We start from the raw sequence: 21,345 nt of genomic DNA, 5'->3' as shown, positions 1-21,345 counted from the left end.
TCTATATATATAGGTGCAGGGTGGGGTATGAATCCCACTTAAAATATGTATAGGAAAAAGACAATGATATAAGGTTGAATTGAATTTGGTGTGAGAAGAGTAAAAGCTAACCGGTCGGTTGATTATGTGATTCACCATTTATCTTTAATTGTAGAAATAGAGTTCTCTAAATTTAAGATTAGTTGGCAAAATTAGAATCACATATATTTATACAATTTATTTGGACTTTAGAAATAGGATTCCGTAAATTTAAGGTAAGTTAACAAAATTGGAATTACTTATATGTATACGATTTATTTTGACTTTAGAAATAAGGTCTATAAATTTAAGATTAGTTGACAAAATTGGAATCATCTCTATTTATTTTTTAAGAAAAATCAATAAATTTGTCAATTTGGGCAATGATATTCGTTTAATTTCCTTCCAAAAATTATCTTCCAAATACAAAAATATAAAATTAAGTATTACTATGTAAAACCTAATATAGGACATTACGACTTGACCAATGAAACACCTAAAGCATCTATAATTTTTCTTCTTATGCTTTTTTTTTCAACTTGAATTTAATTTTCTCCTTTTTCTTTTTTACAAATCAAATTAATGTATAAAAATATAACTCATTAAAAACTAGTTAAAGGTAAAAATTTGTGTGAGATCGTCTTATTGATCCTTGTCCGTGAGACGGGTCAAGTAAATATCAAATATAATACTTATACGGAAACTAGTTTTATACGCGCATTGCACGAATGGGTTAATGCCCAAAGTTTATATTTAAATAAATATTTGAAAATATATCAATGTAATCTTATATAGGAGAAGTTTATACATGGGTAATTGAATGTCGAATTTTTTTATTTAAATATCTAACTCAAAGTATATGAATCCAAGATAATATAGAAAATTTATTATAATTATTACTAAAATAAATGTTTGCAACCTTGTAAAATCAATAGTCTAAATATTTGGTCTAAAAATAATAGTCTAAATAAATACTACTTTTAATTTGAATTGTTCTAAGTGTTCTTAATTCTCTTTTGAGTAACATTGTCATTGTCTTCATCTGTACTATTTGTTCTCTTCCTTTTTGTTAGTAGTGTGTTGAGCATAGATGACAACGTCATGCAATGAGATTATGATATAAGAGCTATGGACTTTCCTTTAGGTTCAACCATTATTGTTGAATGAGTTATTGTGGATAAAGAAATCCCTAGTTTTAAAAAATTAAATAAATTAATAAAAATTTGAAAATTTAAAATATTATGTATTCCAAAGATATTAAAAGGTAGTTTCTCGCTTCAATTTGCTGGGTAATGGGTTATTTGAGTACTTTCATTGTCAACAAATCCCCCAAGTAGTTAATATGATTGGTTTCAAACTATTCTTTTTTATTTTTTTCATGCTATTAAAGAAATACATATGTATCATTTTTTGGTGTAACTACTAATTTATTTAATTCAATAAGAGTAAAATAGAGTGATTCCGCTTCAATTTGTTGGGTTATTTGAGTACTCTCTTTGTCAACCAATCTCCAAGTAGTTAATATAATTAGCTTCAAATTATTTTAATTTTTTTTTCATAGTATTAATAAAATACTTGGTAAATAAATATATAACATTATTTTGTACTATAACTTTGATATTTAATTACAAGATATTGTAAAAATAAGATAATGGACAATGTAATGAATATCAATTGATAAATTTGAATGTAAAGAATCTTTGCATGAGAGAAAATAAACACAATATAACTAATGAAATTATTTCTCTTATTTAATTTAATTTTTTTGTAATGAATAATTTTTTAAATAAACGTATTGTAGACACATAATTCTAAATTAAAGAAATACATACGTAGCATTTTTTGTTGTAGCTACTAATAAGAGTAAAATAGAGTGAGAAACTTAATTATGTCAAATTTGATTGAGATGAGGTTCGAACCTAAGACCTTTCTTATAGAAATTAAAGGATAAGTTAAAAGTTAACGGAATATTAACAGAGAAGAGAATATTTAACGGAAAACCTAACGATTATCATAAAAGTAAGGTTAAATTTGAATGTAAATAATCTTTGCATGAGAGAAAATAAACACAATATAACTAATGAAATTATTTCTCTTATTTAATTTAATTTTTTTGTAATGAATAATTTTTTAAATAAACTTTAATTTAATTTTTTTGTAATGAATAATTTTTTAAATAAACATATTGTAGACACATAATTCTAAATTAAAGAAATACATACGTATCATTTTTTGTTGTAGCTACTCATAAGAGTAAAATAGAGTGAGAAACTTAATTATGTCAAATTTGATTGAGATGAGGTTCGAACCTAAGACATTTCTTATAGAAATTAAAGGATAAGTTAAAAGTTAACGAAATATTAACGGAGAAGAGAATATTTAACGGAAAACCTAACGGATTATAATAAAAGTAAGGTTAAATTAGACAATCTCTATTAATAATATTAATCTGAAGTATCTTAACCATCTATTTGATTAAATAATTCATCTGAATCATCCATTTGATGAAAAATGTAATACTTTTAGTCTTTTACATCCAAATGTAAAAGTATTGTATTTTTCCTTTAAGTAATAAACACTTTATTTCCCAGGTGGCACCCGATTGCACCCCACATGGGATGGGGTATGTTCGAGCCTCAGTGGGAGCAGTATTGTCTCTTTGTGCTTCATTTGGTTGAGAAAGTAGTTATGAACAGATACTACATTGTAACATAGTCAATAGTACTCAAAAAATAAACATTTTATTCATAATTAGTATCACATTTTTTAATATAAGGGTGTGTTTGGTAACCCGTAAAATAACTTCCGGAAAATGTTTTCCAAGTCTTCTGTGTTTGGTAACGTCCGGAAAATGTGGTCAATGGAAAATGTTTTTCGTTGACCAAGGAAAATCAGTTCATTTTTTCCGGAAAATGACTTACGGAATTTTTTTCCGTAAGTCATTTTACGGAATCGCCAGAATAGTTGTTTTGCATGTTTTCGACCAAAATCAAGCCATATCACCCATGACCATGGACTAAGGAGGTGAGGAAACCGCCGGAACCCTTTGATACATTTTTTTAATTTATTTTTATTTTTATTTTTTTATAAATTCTGTTTTTTTATTAAATACCATTATTTTAATAACTATTATAATTTTTTATATTTTAAATAAAACAATTACAATGTTTAATTATACAATTTTATTTTTCCGGAAAATGACTCGTTTTCTATAAAACATTTTCTAGAAGTCATTTTCATGCTTTCCAAACGGACCCTAAGTATTAAATTTTCATATTGATATGACTAAACTCGACCTGACTCGTCTCACGGATAAAGATCTGCGAGACAGTCTCACACAAGTGTAATCCGTAATTGACATTGGTATGGATATATTTGTTATTTTTAAATAAATCTATAGATACAATAAATCATTATTTTAGTGCAATGTTTATAAGCATATACTATAGAGTGAACATATAGAATGAACATACAAGCATATACTATAGATAGTGAATGGAAATATATGTGATGTACATTTAGTTTAGTATTTATAGACATTAAAGTTAAAGTTTGTGAACATATAGAACAACTATTATGAACATAGTACATAATAATGTTACTAAATATGATGCACTAATTGACACTTACTATATAAACGTTGGTGAATGATTTAATTTGTCATTAAAACATGACGATCAATGCGATTGAAATTAATATATGTCTGGGAATGTAAATTATTATTATTATTACTAGTGAAATCAAAAAGAAATAAAAACATTATTACCAAACAATTAAGTCATCGAACTTGAATAACCCTATTAAACTCGGAAAAACAAAGTAATTAAGTCACTGAAATTGAAAAAATAGCAATTAACCCATTTTTAAAATTTCGGCGATAATTTCCGGCACCAACCACAAATTTCGGCGATGAAAGCAGCAGAAAAGGAAAAACTTTATTCTGCATTTCTGCTTAGTCTGCCTGAATCTGTTGCCTTCTCAACTTGGGATTACTGTTTCCTACTAAGGAATTAGGATATGCATAAACGCTCTCCGAGTTTCCAAAAACCCTAACGTATACCAGCTCGCCAAACATCCATCCTAACCGCAGGGTGATTGACGCTCATTGCCGGATTGTCCCCGAGGTTGAAAGACGGTGCAAAGGACCGGTAAGAATTGTGAGACGAAAGCCGATGACAATGGGGAATCGTCAAAGATTGTGCACGCGCTGACGGCCTTGGCGACACCTTCATAGAAGAAATCATGCTTTCCGGCTCAGATTCTGACAGCTTCTTGCCGCTACCGTAAAGAGGGACTATAGATGTGTGCGCCTTCAGTCTTGCAAACAGGGCACTGGAGATGTGTATCCGAACGGCCTTGAACATTAAACCACTCATAGATGCAGGGCCAGCAATATAGATGGCCGTAGAGTGTGACCACTGGATCGCACGCAAAGTCGAAGCAAATATTATAGTGAAGCAGGCAGAAGCCTTCTCGAAAGAATCTTCTACTCCAAAAGACTAGATAGATGCCTTCTCGGAAGAAGCTTGCTTTCATAGTCTTCACATCACCGGAAATTGTCCCATTAAGTTTTAAAAATGGGTTAATTGTTATTTTTATGGTTTTAGTAGCTTAATTGCTTTGTTTTTCGAGTTCAGTGACTTATGTGAGCATTATTCGAGTTCGATGACTTAATTACTTGTTCTTAATAGTACGATGGCTTATTTATAGTTTATCCCAAAGAAAAATAATCATTTCATAATCAAGACCAATCAACTAACCAAAAATTATACCTGCACTTTTCAAATTTTGATTTGTTGTCCCAATAAACTAAATCTTATAGCCAACTTGCCTCCCTGGGGCCTATACCAGCACTTATAAGTTATAAGGGACCTGCAAGCGCGATTCGCCGGTATCTCTCAGTTGAACACACATGTACCGTACCATATGATATTTCTTCTGATCATTACTGACATTAGGTGCAAAGTTTTTTGTCACCCAGTTCATAGAAGAGTTCATTTGCAAACGTCATTTACTTCATGTGAATGGTTGTCAATCATGAAGGGATTGAACATGCATTATGCTGTCTTTGAATAGGCCTATAATTTAAATTAGAATCCAAGATAGGTCTTAAAATTTTCTTGTGAGATTTTTGCCTTGCTTCTTAGGCAAGGCGTTGACATAAATTTCATATATTACATGTCCGCATGCAGAGGTCAAATATATAATTAAATTTCTGCGTCAACAAGATAATCAATACATATAACTCAGGAACAAGCAAAAAGGAGGTGGTGTAATTTCCTGGTGTACTCTTTCATCCCATGTCCTCATCCATTTGATCCCAGTAATTGTATGTAAAGTAAATAGAATCCGTCTTGAATTCTGAATGATCCGAAACCAACATGGAAACTGAATGCTTCCTCCCAGAAACAACCCAAGATTATTCAATGATTTCACTGTCTTCCAAGTTAAGGTGGTTGTATCTAGCCAATAAACGTAAAAGTTGATTGTTTTATAAGGACAGCCATTGGATAAGGATATTGATCATCATCTCCATAGCTTCTTCATAAACAACTTTACCTCCAGATTTGGCATAGGGATCATCTCCATAGCTTCTTCATAAACAACTTTACCTCCAGATTTGGCATAGGGAACTAAGTAGAACTTTGTGATATATATATAAAGGGTTCGAGTATATTATTTCATGGTTTCCAGAAATTTTGTTGGATAGGGAGGTAGTTATGCTCTTTTTCTTGAAGGGGTAGAAAAACCATGAAACATCAAATCCAGACTTGAACGGATGCATTTTTCCCCAATGCAAGGATGCATTTTTCCCCAATGTAAATAGTAAATCATGATATGCAATATCATAGTATGGGTTAGAATCCTCATCTTGAATTGCGATTCTTGATTTTTCTCCGTATATAACCACAACTACAAAATCTTTGTGGGTACTAAGATTCATTATGAAAAGCAAGTGATTTATCTTCTATACAACCAGGTAAAATCGAAGGACATTCACCATTTAGGGGAGTTGGATACATTCACCATTCACCATTTAGGGGAGGGGTTTAGAATGCCTGGAAATCCATCAAAGAAAATTTTGTATGAATGGCTAGGGTTTGAATGTTTGAAATAGGATTGTAAAAGGTCTTGTTTTATTTATAATGGGTTTGAATGTTTGAAATAGGATTGTAAAAGGTCTTGTTTTATTTATAATGTAATAATCGCGGTGGAAAAGGAATATATAATTTTCTAATTTCCGGGATTCATTCATAAATAACTAAATAAAAGCAATATTTTTGAAAAGTCATTTTCACAAGGGGGTTTTCACAAGTTATTTTCTACATAAAATAATACTAAAATAGTACTATGGTAGATAAGCTAATTGCAATAACAAATATTGTCTACGTCATTATCTTTCTAAAAAGTGTAAAAATAAATAAAAGAATACTCCTTCAAAAACAAATTTTAAAAAGTACAAACATTTATTTAATTAGATCTAGTGGTTGTTGTTTACAAATGAGGCCATGAAGAATATTTATACCCATTCCGTATTCTTAATGGATGGTGGAGATCTACTAAATACTACGGCTAAAAATTATTCTCTAGAACCCTCCTTAAATATTTACACAATTCTAAGGTTACAAGGTTTTAAAATATTTCATACATTTCTACTACTACTATTATTATATATACATGTAGAAAATTCTATAAACTATGGAAACTATGTGAAAGTCCAAAAAAATCTAGAATGATATAACAACCCTCTGAAATGTATATGTATAGCAAAGGTGCATGGGCTTTACACATTGCTCTCATGGCCATACTGAAATCCCCTCAAATATAATGCTGCAGTATGTTTGGAAGTCCCAAGTAATTTGTTTGTTGTTTCTTTTTAGCCTGTGTATTAAATACCCTATCTGAAAAAAGGCAGCAGTGTAACTTTTTTATGAGTATTCATTTCTTCAATGTCAATTTAAGTAGGTAGGATATAGAGAAATCAGTACCATGTATCTGTACGAATTTAAATGTTCAGTGATTTTTTTTGGGTGTTACTATTTGTACTATCTTGGGTGCAAATAACTTTATAGGTGGTGTAAATAGCACTTAGGGTGTAAATATGGCTATTTACACCACCATGGTCAAATGTAATTAAATTAATTACACAAAAAATGAAGTGTTGGAATTAGAGTTTTTTTTTAAGGTATTGAAATTATAAATATTGTTTAAACTAAATTAAATTAAATAACAATTTAAAATATTTAAAAAAAAAAACAAAAACAAAAACGGAACAACCCCTAGGACCTCAATAATGGTATAACATCTATAACTTTTTGAATTTTTTTGAATTAGATCGGTGTGCCCCAGCTGAGCATTGGATGACTATGCCGGAGATGAGTGTACTAATTGCTTCCAGATACAAGGTGATACTACATGTTTTGAGTATGGCCGGCAGTAAGACATATTTATCACTCCGATCTAGCCCACCACCTTGGTACGAGCATGTAGCAATTGCCATTGGTTACGTTAATAATAATCATTATGTTAAGGTAACATTGAAATGAGGGTATGTACCCAATGACTACTATTGCTCCACAATGAGCTTCTTTTAAATATGATTGTGCAGGATTACTCTATATGTGAATCAGATCAATAGTTACAATGAGCATGTACGCTCTAGTTGTACTCATGAGAATGTTATATTAGATTGAAATGGAATGAAGTTTTCTTTTTATATTTTTTTGTGATGTTAATGTGTTTTTACTGTTTTTAGCGATTCAAAATTAATTTATTATATTATTATAATAAGGTAAAATAATGCATACCAAAAATTTAAGTTATAAAGAATATTAGAATAACAAAAAAAAAAGTTATCATGAAAATTTATTAAACGTTAGATACTATAGAAAATAATTAAAAATTATTATAGACAAAATTATTATACTATCACAATTTGAAATAATAATAAATAAATAAATATTTTAAATAATTAATTAAAAAATATTATAGACAAAATTATTATACTATCAATTTGAAATACAAATAAATATTTAAATAAAAAACATAATATTTGAGTGTTTGACTCACTTTAATGAAGATGTGCAAATAGCAAATTTTATTTACACCACCTATAAAGCTATCAAACCTATTAAAGGGGGGTGTAAATAGAATTTAAGGTGGTACAAATATAATTACCCCTTTTTTCCCTTCTGACATTGAATGCCTTCCACTCTTAATATACATATAAATTGTCAGCATGTATGTGTCGGTTTAATATTTGATGTACCGCCAATGTATAGATGTTATACACCGACGGTGAAGGAGAGGATGTCACATCATTAAAAAAAAAGATCAATATTGGTTCTGTTTCGCAGACTTATTTAGGAGCTTATAACTTATTTTAAGCTACTAATAAGCTATAAGCTCTGTTTGGTAATGTTCATAAAATAAGCTAGTAGCTTAAAATAATAGCTTATTTTTAAATTCAAAATAAGCTAGTAGCTTCCTAACTTTTTTTTTCCATCTTTAACCTTATTATTTTAAAGAAATGACATTATTTACCCTTCCCAATTAAAACCTTTTTGACTTTTTCTCTTCAATATGTTTGGTTGTAATTTCAATTTTACATTTGTGTTTGAACATTGATTTTTGTATGAACTAATCTTATAAATTATAAACATTTGTTTTACTTTATATGTTTTCAAATATATGTTCTTACTTTATATTTTATTAAAATATATTGATTTCACTATTTTATATTTTAATATATAAACAACCCTATTTAAATTTAAAACTATTTAAATTGTATGAAGATATCATTTTTAGTCTTTTTACATTTATCAGCTTATTAAGAAGCTAATTTTACCAAACACTTTTAAGCATAACAACTCTTCAGATTTCAACTTCGAGCTTATAACTTTTCAGATTTTAGCTACTTTTCAGCTTTCAGCTACCTTTTCAACTAGGTTTGCCAAGCATAGCCATTAACCGGGTTCTTTTTTTGCAAAATATTTATGACTTGTATTTTATAGGAAACTCTTTATTTCTAATTAACAATATACATCTACTTTCCTAAACATATTTATTACTCAATTATTATCTATATAATTTCCTAAACATTTTTATTATGTTTTGAAGTTCTGCTTAAGAAACAAAATTATACTATATAATTTTTTTTCGAACAGTTCTCAATATTTCACATATTCTTTTTTTTTTTTTTATAACATTTCAAGAATTTTAAAATATACAAAAATTAAATTGTAATATATATATATATATATATATATATATATATATATATATATATATATATAAACTCAAACAATATTAATGAATATTATGCATCGGATTGTAGTAATGAATGGTGTAGATTAATGGTAACTATTGGATTAGGTTTGGATTATAATAGGCGTGCGTTTTATTATATTAGCCTGATGGGGTTATTCTTGTCAATTTAGTCTTGTGTTTTAATTATGGAGGCTTATATTTCGGCTGACTTTTGGTAGTCTCAAATTCTCAATACACACGTTACCTTTTTCAGTTTGAAGACCAACCGCAGTCGTCGCTTTGTTTCTTCTCGTTGAAGTCGTCGGTTGTTCCATCTTGCTAGGCGGAGGGTGCAGTAATGGCAGACGTTGGTGGTGGTCGTCGGCGAGATAAGCGACATGTACGACAGTCGAGGGAGGCGGCGAGTCGAGGTAAGTTTTTTTAGTCCGTTCCGTTTCTTTATTTTTATTTTTTTTTTAAATTTCTATTGTATTGATGGTTTTTTCCATTCGTGTGTTTGTGTTTTTGGAGTTTTTTGCGTTTTTGATGTTATGTTTCATTGTATATGGCACACATTTGTGTTTTGTGGGGATTTGTTGTGTTACTTGTGTACGACAGCGGGGGGGTTACTATGTATTTTCCGGTCGGTCGACGGTGGTGTGGGTTCGGGTCTCTTGATACAACATATGGCGTAGCTTCAAATCTAAATCACTTTCTCCATATAGCATTTGATATTTCCCTTTCATTTGAACACATTGGACTTCCTACCAGAATACAGCAAATCTGAAATTTTCTATCTTGCCATCGACAAGTATTACATATCTTTGATTTTAAGACAATGATCCCAGTTTCAATGATTTATAAGCTAAAAAATTATGGCTTTTTATTATTTATTAATTTATTAATTGTTGTATGCACGGTTTTTGTGTGCCACGCTTTAATATTTTGTGTGCCCCAATTGCATAAGAAGTGTGCACCATCGTACTGTGCCGAGTTATTATATGACACTCATTTTTTGTTTCTGTATATATTATGTGGCATTCTAGTATATATTGTGTGCTATAATTGGCGGGGTTGTTATCAAAATATCAATGATATGTTTTATTTGGGAATTGTTTAAATTATGCGCACTTGTCAACTAAGTATAAATGGTAATTGTTATTACTAGTTTTTTTTAATAAAGTCATATGCCCAGGCACATGTTTTTAAATTATGAATATAAGGTTGTCTGAAAATGTTATGGTCATCCATGTGTATGTGTATTATGTGTCATGCTTTGATATATTGTGTGTCACGCTTGAATATGTTGTGTGCACCTTCGTATTGTGCACCATTGGTTTCTCCCTTTGATGTTATTTGTTTTTGTTGGTGGCAGCAAAAAAGGTTAGGGAAGCGCCTTCGGTGGGGTGCTCGTCTCAACTACCAAATGATGATGAAGATTTTGTTGAAGGTTCAGTTGCTTTCCTAGAAAGGATGCGGCGTGACCCTCTATAGGATGCTCCAAATATTTATTTAACCCCAGAGGAGCGAGCTCGATTTCTTACTGTTAGAGTTAGGGTGCCGCCTACACTGTTGGTCCCCTAAGTTTTGATCAATGTTAGCTTATTTTTGTGATCATTGTTGTGTTAGCATATTTTATGGGTCTGTTTTTACATACAGTTAGTTGTATGCCCTTGATTCGCGGTTGTGTGTCTATTTTTTGCTCTCACAAAATCAATGCATAGTTCTTTGACCTTTATTTAATATGACAATGCAACCATTTTTAATTTCGTGCACACGATTTTGTCCTGTGTGGCACACGTTATAAATGAGTATGGCACACACCCCGTTAATATAATCACCTGTGCCCATGCAATTTGCCTTGTGTGCCCTCTTGGGTATGGTGTGTGCCTTTTTTACTCACCCATGTGTGTCTAGTTCATGGTTTATGTTTAATATCTAAACTCCGATCGTAAATCATGTTAACAGTTTAAATAGTATTGAAATGCTCTTATATATATTGCACTCCCAAAACACTACACAATTAACACAAGAATACGTCTGAATTTACATTTTTTACAATATTAAATTATTAATCCTTATATTCAAAATCGATTTTTTTAAATACGATTAATTTAATCATTGATGGTAAAACAAAATTATCACTTTTAATTCTTCAAGACTATCAAAAGTGACATTTTTAATAATTCATTAAAACTAAATCTAATCAATTTTAAACATAAAAATAAAAAGTAAAAAGAAAAACATTAGGCAAGAGACCAAAATAAATGGTTAATGGTTTGCGTTTAAAATTATATGGTGTGTGTCTTTTTAGTGGTGCTTGTGTGCCACGTTAATGGTTAGCATTTAAAATTTAAACTCTATTTGTATGACATGAAACCATTTCTTTTTTTACACTGAAATGTTGTTATTTATTAATATCACTTTTTGGAATAGCTATTATTTTATGCATCCTTAATTTTGCAATATAGTGAATTATATAATTTGGTTTTCTACAAAATAATAATTATTATAATCTTTTAAAAAATCATCTCATATATGCATGCAGTCAAATTACACTACCAATTTAATTTTTTCATTATGTTGATTTATATCATCTTGTTTTTTGCCACTTTTTCACGTGGCATTCCTTTTTTCCTTTTTCAATTACGATTCTTTACCATCAATATGCATATTATAATATGCTAAGTATGTTAATTATAATCCTATCAAAATTTAAATTCCAATCAATTGTCTTCTTTGCCCTCCTTTGTTATTTATAGTTAAAATCACACCATATTTTAGATTGAATCACAGCTGTGAATGCATTTATTTTTAATGTCTATAAGTAATCCCCATTGTCCTCTAAAATCATGTGTCCTCATGTGTAGGGATGGCAACGGGGCGGGGCGGGGCGGGGAATGGGGTCCCCGTCCCCGTCCCCGAAACCTCTCCCCATTCCCCGTCCCCGCCCCGTTCCCCGGCGGGGATGGGGAATTATTCCCTATCCCCGTCTCCGCGGGAATTTTTTGAATTATGTCAATTAAAAAAATTTGTTATGTTATTAATATTGTTTCTAGCATAATGTAAGTATGTGACATAATTTGACATCAATCACATCGTATTCATCACTTAATAAGTTAATATTGACAACATATATTCTCACATATTCAGCGACAATAGCAAAACTACTACACTAACAGGATTAAATTAAATAACACATAGAGAAATAAATAATTAAAATACATAGAGACCAAGAGATGAGCAGTGTTAAAAATTTAAAATACAGAATTAAAATGCATAGAGTTGCAATGTGAATTTAGTTGGAAAATGCAAATTTTTTGCAGTTCTTTTACTATAGCAAAGTAGCCAACCCTTCAGCATATATTGCATGCGAAATTCAATTAAACAGGAAATTGCTCAAGCTATCATCAAGTAAACAGGAAATTGCTATGCTGGGGTTTACTGGGAGTACGTTGTTTTCACTTTTTAAGTTTTACTATTAATATTATATATATTATATTATAAATATATATTTTATATTATATATTATATAATATTTAACGGGGATTCGGGGACGGGGTTGGGGATCGGGGATCGGGGTCGGGGAATGCCCTCCCCGTCCCCGTCCCCGTCCCCAGCGGGGATTGGAAAATTCCCCCATCCCCGCCCCCATTCCCCGAAAAAAATCCCCGAACCCGTTCCCGTCGGAGGCGGGTTGAATTGCCATCCCTACTCATGTGAATAAGAGCCTATATATATATATATATATATATATATATATATATATATATATATATATATATAATATATATATATATATATATATTAACTCAAACAATATTAATGAATAGGGAAATGATATCTTACTTTATTATATTGTGGTTATATTAGTTATTTCCTAAAATATAACAAACAAACAAAAAATATGCTATTAATAATATTTTGTTACCAATTAAGCTTTATTAATTCTTTTACCAATTAAATTTTTTAAGTTTTTAAATAATTTTCAGTCAATTAATAATATCTTCCTTCTTTTTCAATTTGTCTAATGAGAAAATTGTAATTTTTGCCCCTCCATAATATGACAATTATCAATGTCACCCCTGAATTATTAGTAGTGGTGTAAATGTTGCCCCTCAATTTTCAAAAACGGTACATATATTGCCCCTCCCGTACCAAAGAACGGGCAATATTTACACCACGAAAGGGGCAATATATGTACCGTTTTTAAAAATTGAGGGGCAACATTTACACCACTAATAATTCAGGGGTAACATTGATAATTGGCATATTATGGAGGGGCATAAATTACAATTTTTCCTTGTCTAATTTCTATTTCGTTTTCTGGATCCTTTTATATTTTCAATTAATTAGTAATATTAATTTTCTTTTCTATTTTACCTTTACTATTGTTTGGCCGAAAATTTAAAAATGGAAGATTTTATTTTTATTAATAGTATAAAATATAGATATAGATAAATTCTTCATTAACAAAAACAAGGTAAAAATATATATATATTTTTAAAGAAATTCTCCAAAAGATACATGCTTTAATTAAGAGTCATTTTCATTTTTAGTCCACTTTTTTAATTTTTGCCACATTGCGGCCAGTTTTATTTAGTCCTTGCCACTTTTAGTCCACCGTTTAATTTTTTGTCAAATAACCGTCTAAAATAGAGGTATTTTGGTCTTTTCATACTTTGATCATCTCCTTAATCCTTTGCAGTAGTTTTCTTTACACATTTTCATCCAATGAATATGTCCGGCGAAAGCCATGGCTTTGTAATGTGGCTCACATGATTTTTGCTGGATCTCTTCATTGGATGAAAATGTGTAAGGAAAACAACTGCAAAGGGTTAAGGAGATGTCCAAAGCATGAAAAGACCAAAAATACCCCTGTTTATGACAACCATTCGACGAAAATTTTAAGGGTGGACTAAAAGTGGTAAGGACTAAATAAGACTGGCCGCAATGTGACAAAAATTAATGAAGTGGACTAAAATTGGCAATGCCAATAACAATAAGACAAAAAATGAAAATACCTCTTTAATTAAAGTTTAAATACTCCATAAGTTTTCTACTTGCCAGAGACACTCATAGAGCCCGAGACCGTTGATCACACCAGCCACACAAACTGAATGGAGCTTCTTTCGTCATCTTCCTCTTCTTTTCACTCGGCGAGTTTCATCTCTACCAATCGACGCGCCGCTCATTCCATTCGCAAGACCGCCCGCACCATTGGCAAATCCTTTCCACGCATCAAAGCTTCATGGCAAGAGGTACGCTGAAGCAGACTACCCATCTCTCCGTTCTCAATCTCTACTTTTCATTGCCTGATGAAATTATGTTATTCTATCTTCTCTTCGCTCTGAAGCTTGCCGGCGTTTTGGTCTTCTCTGCAATCCCCTTCACTGCTGTTAAAGCCCTAGCCAACAGTAGCCTTGGGGAGACGCTTCGGAGACGATTGGAGGACAGAAAGAAGGCTGCTGTCGACGATTCTGCCAAGTTTAAGGCGCTTGCTGAAGCAGCAAGAGAGGATAGGTAATCCTATATTGCGGTAATTAGTTTCACCTTTTTTACCAAACAATTGATACACAGTTGCTGCCTTCATACTTGCTTTGGACCGCAAAGAGTATCGACTTCTATATCAATGATTAGTGCTCCTAATAGACGGAGTTGCAATTACCTAGTAAAACTATATGGAAAATGCTATATACCCCAAAATTTTTACCTAATGATATGGTATGTGATTAGTATCACCATTGATTTATATTCATTCACTACCCATAAATTGGTTAACCCTACCACAAATTAATTATGTAGATGGTAAAAAACTTGGAAAGTGACTAATGCCTTTTTAAAACAAGGGAGTAGGGGATGTTTGTGGAGTGGCTTTTCTTAGCCATAACTAAAGGGCTATTGTTTTTATATTGTGGTTGACACCTGTAAATTACAATGGATATGTAACATAATGGTAAGACTCAAGAGAGTAATGCGATCAATTGAATAAACTGCATAAGTTATATTAATCGAATGATGTACTTTCATAGTGTCATGAGGTACATACAATTACTTTATAGTCATCCTCATAGATGATAGGATTGTGTTGTTCAGAGAATGACAAATTGATGTCCAAGTGAATCCTATGGAACTATTGATGATGTTACATCTGTAAGAAGATACTCTGTATTAATCTTGCTTTGTCACTTTTAATCAACATAATTTACTAATTGGTAATTAGGAGTTTGTACATTACTCTTGCAGCATGTGGTATGGAGAAACTCGCCCTCGTTGGCTTGGTCCAATCCCATATGACTATCCTTCTTATCTTACTGGAGAGCTGCCCGGAGATTATAGCTTTGATATTGCAGGTTTAAGCAAGGATCCAATAGCCCTTCAAAAGTACTTCAAGTATGTACTCATCTTTGATTGTTCATGTGTAAAATGTCATTTTCCTTGGGGGTGTTTGGTTCAAGGAATCTTTGTAGGTAATGTAATATTCTTTGGAATCTCATGTAACCTAAGAAATTTGGGGGAATGGGATTCCCATGGATGTGACAAAAAATGAACTAAAAACCAAGTTTGGGAATCTTAAAAGATCTCACATTCTCTTGAACCAAATAAGGGCATTTAACATTCTAATATTCACATTTTCGGAGTTATATGATCTAACCTAAACCAAACACCCTATATAAGTATATTATGCACAAGCTCCTCTTTGTTGCAAAGAACACCTAGATCTCCAATTTTCAATTTCTTTCTTGTCTTATGCAAAGGACTATGCACTATGCATTGACTGATGTAAACATGCGCAACATAGGTGCCAATTTGAAGTTTGCATTTGGGACTGCGTTTGGCCATTTGCATGTAGCATGCATTTATGGCCAAACCTTCAATGATTTAGTTTAGTTTTACAAATAGGTGAGTCATGTTTTGTTCACACAGTGTTTTCCTTAACATAGAACTTTAGAAGTGTGTTTTGGTTTGACTCAGCTAAATCTATCTGTGCTTGATTAACTTAAATTTTAAATGAGTTGAGTGACTGAGCCATTCAATGATGAAACTAAAGATACCTCTTCCTCCTCGCCCCAAGCCCTTTTAATCTCCTTCAGTCACTTGTGATACAAAAACTCACCAGTCACCTCCAAATGTGTATAGAATATAACTAGACACCAAATTTTACCAGATATAGGATAGGGAGGAGTAGGTAACTGGGGGGAAGTGACCAAGAAATGGAAAAAAGTAAAGATATTTTAGAGTGTTATTTCCTTGAGGTGAGGTAAAAGTAATTTTTCTATATATACATACTTACCTGTGCCAGCATGTATAGTCATGGTTATTTACTTTTTTATTTATTCATTTCACATTGTGTGGTCTTTTTACAGCTTGGCATTTGTTTCAATATCTCTTAGCAACATAAGAAATACATTGATCTTGTTGTTTCCTGTTGGTAATCTGTAATCAATAGGATTTTTTGAGGCTTTTAAGAATATTGTTGTCACTAATATTTATTCTGTAACATATTTGCCATATGAAAAAATTACACTTTTGGTCCTATGACTATTGGGATCTTAATTTCAATCCATAACTTTAAAAATTAACAAGTTAATACCCTAACTATTCAATTTTTATCAATTTTGGTCCATCCGGCCAAAATTGCCGGCCAATTGTCGCTGGAATCTTTTAATCCATTTTAATTTGTTTACTTCGGGGGGCAATACGGTCATTCCAGGTGAAAAAAGTGGAAAATTCAAGAACTAAAGCAGAGGGTTGCTTCCGGCGAAACTGGAAATGTAGGCTACTATGCATTAATGGGATTAAGGAGGGGATGTTCAAGATCGGAACTGGAAAAAGCTAATTTACTGCTTAATATCAGACACAAACCCGATAAATCTATGAGCTTCGTGGAAAGATGCAAGTTTGCTGACAACCAAGATGTTGATTCTGTGAGGGACAGAGCAAAGATGACTGCTTATTATTGTACAGATTGATTCAAAGATCTTTACTAGCTTAACAAAGACTCATTAAATAAGACGCATCAAGGAAAAAGGCCGCTGCCGCCACAAAGGTTGCCGGACATCTCCGGTTCTACTTGCATTGTGGCGGCGGCGGCCTTTTTCCTTTGTTTCTCAGCTGCCTCTTCTTCAATGAGGGTATTTGTTAAGCTAGTATAACCTCTTTGAATCAATCTGTACAACAATAAAGCAGTAGTAATCTTTGCTCAGTCCCTCACAGAATCAACATCCTGGTCGTCTGCAAACTCGCATCTTTCCACGAAGTGGATTTATCGGGTTTGTGTTTGATATTAAGCAGTAAATTGGCTCTTTCCAGTTCCGATCTTGAACAGTCCTTCCTTAATCCCATTAATGCATAGTAGTCTATGTTTCCAGTTTTGTCCGAAGCAGCCCTTTGTTTTCACTTTTTTTTCACCTGGAATGACCGTATTGCACCCCCTCTCCCAAATTAAACAAATTAAAATGGATTAAGATAAAAATTGAATAGTTAGGGTATTGAATTGTTAGTTTTTAAAGTCGTGGATTGAAATTTACGAGACCCCAACAGTCCTAAGACCAAAGGTGTAATTTTCTCTTTGCTATATTTACTAATATTGGCAGTTTCTTGCTAATTTTTTCTGCAATGCCCTCCGAATTACTTTTTAACTGTAATGTCATGCCATTTACTAAAGTAATTAAAATTTTCTAAATCATTTTTGCCTCTCTCATATTCAAAGAACACAAAAGACCTCACACCATTTATGGTTTCCTTCTCCCTTTCCAAAATATGAATGCAGAGGACATACGGTCGACGATATCCACCATTCGAATTGATTTTTTTCTTGTGCTATTAGGTAGAAATATGTATTCAAAAGAACAGTTTCCAAGTAATTCAGTCAAAGAGATGGTGTTTTGTATACTTTCTGATAGCTCTCTTCCCTGTGTGACCTGAGACAGTAGAATCCCTACTGTGTGCTGCAAATTTTATAACATAATAAAATTGCAGTTTTGAGATATTGCATGCACGGTGGGCTATGCTCGCTGCTCTTGGTGCATTGATTCCAGAACTGTTAGACCTGACAGGAGCATTTCAATTTGTAGAACCTGTTTGGTGGCGTGTAGGCTATTCAAAACTAAAGGTATCAATTGTATTGCAACTTTTGCTAATCCTTTGCATAACAAGAAGTTTTTTTGTCCAAATTTTTATTTTAGATATATGTGTGGGCATAATAATACCTTTTCATTGCAAATCATTTTTTTTCTAGGATTTTGAATCTCTTACATTTTAACGACCATGCTTCCTCTTTTATAATCTTTTGTTAGGGAGACACACTTGACTACTTAGGGATCCCAGGATTCCATTTTGCTGGAAGCCAAGGGGTCTTTGTCATAGCTGTTTGCCAAGCTCTTCTGATGGTAAGTGTATCCTAATATAGTAATATGGTTCCTGAATCTGTTAAACTTTTTAAACTTGCGAAGTCCAGTCAGGATTCAGGAAGGTTTTATCGCATTGCAGTTGTTTAACTGTAGAGTTGAAGGTAACTTTCACTCATTTGATTCCGTGAACCAGTGATTTGGAACTTGTGTGATACCAGAGAGTTTGTGTGCTTAGTGCAAATCTCCATTTCTATTATGCCCCCTCCTTTCTCCCTGGCCCCCATTATAATGAGGTAAATCATAAATGAACTGTATTTGGGATGAACTTTCTTGGGAAATTGCTAAGGTAAATACCAGAAAAATCAAAAGAATGCTATAAAATTTCTATGGATGCTAATGACATGGAAATGGCTAGATACTAAAATTAGTCAATTTTCAAGAAAAAAGATTACATTTCCCCGTGTTTGGTGTACTGTAACATTTGACACAAATGACATACAGGAAGATAATTCCATAAGACATTTTTCTAAAAGAATTCAATGAGATTATTTTGATGGAAACCAAACAATAGATAATTATTAGGAAAACAATTTTTCATAGGAAGCATTTAACGTTTATGGTGTTCCACACAGGGATTTACTCGAAAAGGTCAAGTACCTATTAATTATGATATTGAAGTTATTTTCTATCCAAAATAATGCCAGAGACAGTGAGAGTCATATGGGTCTCACTAGATATGTATGGTGGTAATTCATAACCCCTTGTAGAAACAAAATAAAACTAATGTCATCTTTTATACCCTAGTGGCCTAGTGTGAGACTCATCATAAAAATTCTTTCCCATTCCTTAGCATGCATATCATGTTCCCATATCGACAACACTACTTAAGAAACTGCATGCTATCTCCTTCAATTTGGTTAGTGATTATAATTCTCTCTTTTAATTTTGAATCTTCCAAACCAAAATTTGTAGTAAATTGTTTAAGATGAATTAACTTTTATTTCTTATAAATTAATTATCATTGCTTTATAAAGAAATGAAAAATATAGACATAAATGAATTTAACTTCTTATCAAAAATAAACAAGAAATGTGAACTAAAGTCATGGGAATCTAAGCAAGCATAAGAATGAAAATGCAATATAAAAGATAAACCAAAAGGCTTCTTGGAGAGAGGGGGCAGCATGAACAAATTTGGGTTGGGTTATAACAAACAAAAGCTGAAATTTTATGTTTATTTCTATTTATACTTAGGCTCAGAGTAAATGGTTTACTGAATCAGTGGAGTCTACATGCCTGTCAACTTCAAGTTTCAAACTGCATCATTTTTAATCTCATTTAGCCGTGAAATTTTGGTCCCAATCTCATTTTCCTTGAATTATATAGCATATGATAGGTTAGTGAAATGAAACAATGGCATGATATTTTTGGAGACACAATGCTGTGTTCTATGATTTGTGACCTTGCTGAAGAATTTATTCACTAGTCACTAGAGGGTAAATAAATTTTGGAATGACATTGTTGTAAAATCCACTCTTGTACTGACTAGCTAGAAAAAAACTAGACTTCAACCAGATGAGTTTTTTTTTTTGGTTGTATTTATGGGGATATACTAAGGGTTGGACAATTATCATCCAACTATCTGCCTAATTTGTTCTTACCTAGTTTTTTTGGGTAGCCTATTTTTTCTGAGCTACAAATCCTACAATATGAGAGATTATTGCATTGGTTATCTTCTCAAACTTGAAACTGAAGCTACTACCAAAATTCCCAGAAGCCTTAGACAAAGCCAGCCCTGTTTTCTCTATACACACACTACACATACATACATACTACATGTATGTATGTATATTGACATATTGTATTTATGTGCTTTGTACACACATGGCAAAATATAGAAATTTACACGTTTGTCTTCCCGTCTTTACAGAACTCATGCACAGTTTATAATTGTCACGTATTTTTTGATACATGTCGCCTAGGTTGGCCCGGAATATGCCAGATATTGTGGGATTGAAGCATTAGAACCTTTGGGAATTTACTTGCCAGGTGATATAAATTATCCTGGAGGCATTCTTTTTGATCCTCTGAATCTATCCAAGGACCCTGTGGCATTTGAAGATTTAAAGGTGAAAGAAATTAAAAACGGGCGGTTAGCTATGGTTGCCTGGTTAGGCTTTTACACTCAAGCAGCTGTTACTGGTAAAGGCCCTTTGCAGAACCTCTTGGAACACATCTCAGACCCCTTCCACAATAACTTGTTTTCTGCTCTAAGTTCTCTGTAAGTACCATACAAAATATCGTCTTTTAGGGATGTTATGCATCCTTTGTGCTTTGAGTTCTCTGTAAATGCCATAGAATTTTGACAGATCTATATGTTAATATTCAGCATAACCTTATCAGATACTAGCAAGTGCTTCAATGAAACACGCTTTAGGCATATATATTAAATCTGAAATCTTTAACCCTTTGCATCTTTTGTGTACATACTCAAGGATTGAGACAATCCCATCATAATGCTCTTCTAGCATCTATGTTTTCTTTTCATTTTTGAATTATCTTGAAGTTATGGCCTGTGGGTATCACCTTGAACTCTTGAAGTAGAGTGGCAAATGACTTAATGAGCATAATTGCCCATGGATTATCCTAGCCCAGCCCATATCCCACTGGGCAGTGGCCTGGCCCACAGCCTAGTTGGGCTAGGCCTAGTGGCCACTAGTTGGCAA

At 32.2% G+C, this 21,345-nt stretch overlaps 1 protein-coding gene, 1 long non-coding RNA gene and 1 pseudogene across 2 annotated transcripts; 2 read left to right on the top strand and 1 right to left on the bottom strand.

The window, feature by feature from the left end:
• Positions 1-3,870: 3,870 nt before the first annotated feature.
• LOC116005630 lies at positions 3,871-5,607 on the bottom strand (annotated as a pseudogene).
• A 4,001-nt stretch (positions 5,608-9,608) lies between these two features.
• LOC116006099 lies at positions 9,609-11,005 on the top strand. The gene is made up of 2 exons (XR_004095051.1): positions 9,609-9,698; positions 10,643-11,005. It is a non-coding gene; the product is annotated as an uncharacterized LOC116006099 (long non-coding RNA).
• A 3,344-nt stretch (positions 11,006-14,349) lies between these two features.
• Positions 14,350-21,093, top strand: LOC116006907 (chlorophyll a-b binding protein 7, chloroplastic). Its single transcript, XM_031247420.1, has 6 exons — positions 14,350-14,528; positions 14,624-14,790; positions 15,514-15,660; positions 18,250-18,382; positions 18,567-18,659; positions 20,602-21,093. The coding sequence occupies exons 1-6, from the start codon at positions 14,388-14,390 to the stop codon at positions 20,902-20,904; spliced, it is 984 nt and encodes a 327-aa protein (XP_031103280.1). The 5' UTR covers positions 14,350-14,387; the 3' UTR covers positions 20,905-21,093.
• The last annotated feature ends 252 nt before the right edge of the window (positions 21,094-21,345 follow it).

The sequence above is a fragment of the Ipomoea triloba genome, chromosome 15 (assembly GCF_003576645.1).
Source record: "Ipomoea triloba cultivar NCNSP0323 chromosome 15, ASM357664v1".
Taxonomy (NCBI): domain Eukaryota; kingdom Viridiplantae; phylum Streptophyta; class Magnoliopsida; order Solanales; family Convolvulaceae; genus Ipomoea; species Ipomoea triloba.
Note: the sequence above shows the minus strand (reverse complement) of the source record. Positions and strands in the feature narration are given on the sequence as shown.